Below are 3,208 nucleotides of genomic sequence, written 5' to 3' on the forward strand. Positions count from 1 at the left end.
CTGGGACAGAAGCAGGGTTTTGTATTGGGGGAGAGAAAGGCAAGGTTAAAGGATGGACACTAACCCTTAAGCTGGGGGGGGGGGGGTTGCTATGTTAGTGGGTCATGGCCTGTGTAGCCTTCTGGATCTGGTGTCATATCCCGGGGGGGTTTTTTGAGGGAACAGATGAGAGGCTTCCATGACTTTCTGAGACAAAATTCCCCCCTCTCTGTTCATATTTTCGGGATGGAGTTCAATCTCAATGGCCTCCCTAATGATGCGATCCATATAGCGGGTCTTCGTGGTGAGTATGGAGGTATTCTGAAGCTGAATACTGTGTCCCAGATCAATGCTGTGTTCAGCTACGGCTGACTTGTCCAGTGCCACATCCCAGAAGACTGCTTTCTTCATAGTCACCGCCGTGAAAACCTCAAATCTTACAAAATTTAAAACCTGTTTAAGACATTTTCTCCATATACATTATTTTTACTCCATAGAAGAATATTTTCAATATAAAACTTGCACAAGTTAATGACTAGTCAAAGCTAGTATCAAACTTTATATTATCATATTCATGACATTTTAGGTGTAATATGATTTGCTTGTAGTTGGATATTTGACTAGTTTTTGGTTGAAATGTTTCTATTGTTATTTCATAGTCAATTCTAACAGTATTAAGTATTATGTCTTCACTGGAATCAACTATCTGATTCAACATATTTTATTTCATTTTATTCTATTCACTTACTTTGTTTTATTTATTCGCTATATTATGTACTCTTTTGATATGTTCTATATCTTATGTCTACTGTGGATCTATGGAACGTTAAATAAATTGAAATTGAAAATTGAAATGCTCAGATGTGCAACAGTGGTCTCATGACCACAAAACCCGGACATCAGACAACTGGAAATGTGCATGTGATATGGTCAGATGATTCATCCTTCATGCTGTTCCCAACATCAGAAGTGTTTACATTTGGAGGACACCCAAGGAATGCCTGGTTCCAACAGTTAAACATGGGAGGTGCTGTGATGGTTTGGGCTGCGATATCATGGTACAGTATTCTGTTTGTCCCATTATTACTCTTCACTGCTGCAATACTGCAAGGGAGTATATGGACAGGTTGGGTAATCAGGTGCATCCCATGATACAGACATTCTTGAACAATGATGCAGTTTTCCAAGACGATAATGCCCCAAGTCACAGAGTTGGAACTGTTCAGTAATGTTTTGAAGAGCACGAAGGTGAACTTCCACATCTTCCCTGATCAGCACAATCACCATATTTGAACATGGTTGAACCACTCTAGTCAGGTTTGGAGACTAGAATGAGGAACAGATTCCCACCTCCAACATCTATAAAGCAACTTGAAGATGTTGTTCAAGAAATAAATGGTTTAAATCCAGCTAGAGTCTGTTCTAGGCTTCTACAAGTCCATTCCAAGAAGGAGTGATATTCTGCATTATAGTTAAACTTACCAGTTAAAAACGTTGCATTTATTGCCACACTGATTGTGACTGCCAGCACTGCTGACCAGATAACCTGCTTCGGCAACATGGTCCCTGTACACAAATCTCGCTGTTCGCTCAATGATAACCTGCCTTTATATACAAACAGATTTCTTGAAAAAAAGTTTTATCTTTTACATGAGCTATCAATGCATGAGATAAGGTCAGTAAAAATTTTGATCACTTTAAAAGTACTAAAGTTCTAAACTCATCCAAATTTTTTGCAGCAAATATAATATGAAACAGGGATGGCCAGCTTCTGCACATTTTATGGCCAAAGGTTTGTTGCGTGATCTGGATGTGAGTTCTAGCTGCATGTAGTAAGGCAGGTATTATATGTGAAACATTTATAATAAACTGGGGACAGGAGTCTGGACATGCATGAGAAATTTTTTTGTGAAATAAATGCAAAGATCACACTGTAATTAAACTGTGACTGCATGGAATTCCATGTAATTTATATAATATGGGAGATTGTTGGATGTTTTGTAAGTCTATCCCCTTACCTGAACATGTATGTTGAAGAATAAGTATACAGTTCATGCTTCTACAGTGCAAGATAATACTGTGACAGTGTTTTACATTTTGCAGTATTTCAATGTGAATATATTAGCTTAAAAATACAAGCAACTACTGCTCTGTAATGCTTCTACATCCTTATTACAAGTGTGGTTGTACAGCAATCCAGATAACTCCAATTAAATGGCTCCTTAGCCAGAATCAAATCCTTGTGTTAAATCTTTTCTGTGTGACCAAACACAGGCCCAGAGAGTTAGTTTTGTAGCTTGTAGCTGGATGTCTGAATGAGTGTTCAAACCATTAAAACCGTTGGTAGGCTGATTGGTTGGTATGGTGATACAAGAATAATGGAAGTAGGAAAGAAATAGGACAGGGGGCTGCATGTGACTATTTGACAGTAAACTTATTACGCATATGCAGAATAACTACAGGACTTCAGAACTTCTTAGCATTGGGTATATCTCTTTGGAATGATTTAAATATGGTCCATTACATCTGCTACCTTAACATATATCAGTGATAATTTATGATGATTTGTACTAGACAGTACATCTTCTCACTGTTTTGCAACTTTCTGCTTTATTACTTTATTGTTCTTTGCTCAGGTCACCCATTAAACAAGGGTTTCATTCACCTATTGGAAAAATACATATGTGCCTCCTTTTATTTTTAAGAAGCACATCAGTAATTTATAATTAAATGGTTTTGAGGGCTGAATGCAGTATGATTGATATTTTCGTTTCCATTTCCATTTCCATGTCCACTCATTTAATAATATGCGTAACTCCTTCCCTATACTGGCACAGATAATCAAGAATTTATTACACTTTCATTTGTAATGTAGTGAAAATTTGATCACGTGGGATTTGTGGAGGACAAAGTTGCACTGGGCAGGTTTTCTCCGTGTACTTCGGTTTCTCCTACCAATTTTCATTCCACCAATTGTTCCACAGTCACCATCATTTATCATCTGGGGCTGGTACAATAGACCAGTATTGGCTGCAGTACCAAGTGGACTCAGTCTCACCTCACTCAGAATGTTAAAAAAAAAAAAATGATAGTGAAAATAACTGTTGGTGGTTCCTCTAGAACCAAACTGATGTATGTTATTTTTGTAATCAGTTATTAAATTCGATCTAAAGGATACACATTATCCACGTGGTACAGTATTTGTTACCATTTCATTGTAAATAACAAA

At 37.4% G+C, this 3,208-nt stretch overlaps 1 protein-coding gene across 1 annotated transcript in view; it reads right to left on the bottom strand.

Moving 5' to 3' along the window:
* The window catches only part of LOC111874390 (sphingomyelin phosphodiesterase), a 24,434-nt gene extending 21,530 nt beyond the window's left edge, over window positions 1-2,904 (bottom strand). The window contains exon 1 of the mRNA XM_023869857.2: window positions 1,462-2,904. Coding sequence (XP_023725625.1) covers window positions 1,462-1,540 — 79 coding nt within the window. The 5' untranslated portion in view covers window positions 1,541-2,904. The remainder of the gene's footprint in view (window positions 1-1,461) is intronic.
* Window positions 2,905-3,208: the final 304 nt, after the last annotated feature.

This window comes from Cryptotermes secundus, unplaced genomic scaffold, assembly GCF_002891405.2.
Source record: "Cryptotermes secundus unplaced genomic scaffold, Csec_1.0 scaffold197, whole genome shotgun sequence".
Lineage (NCBI taxonomy): Eukaryota > Metazoa > Arthropoda > Insecta > Blattodea > Kalotermitidae > Cryptotermes > Cryptotermes secundus.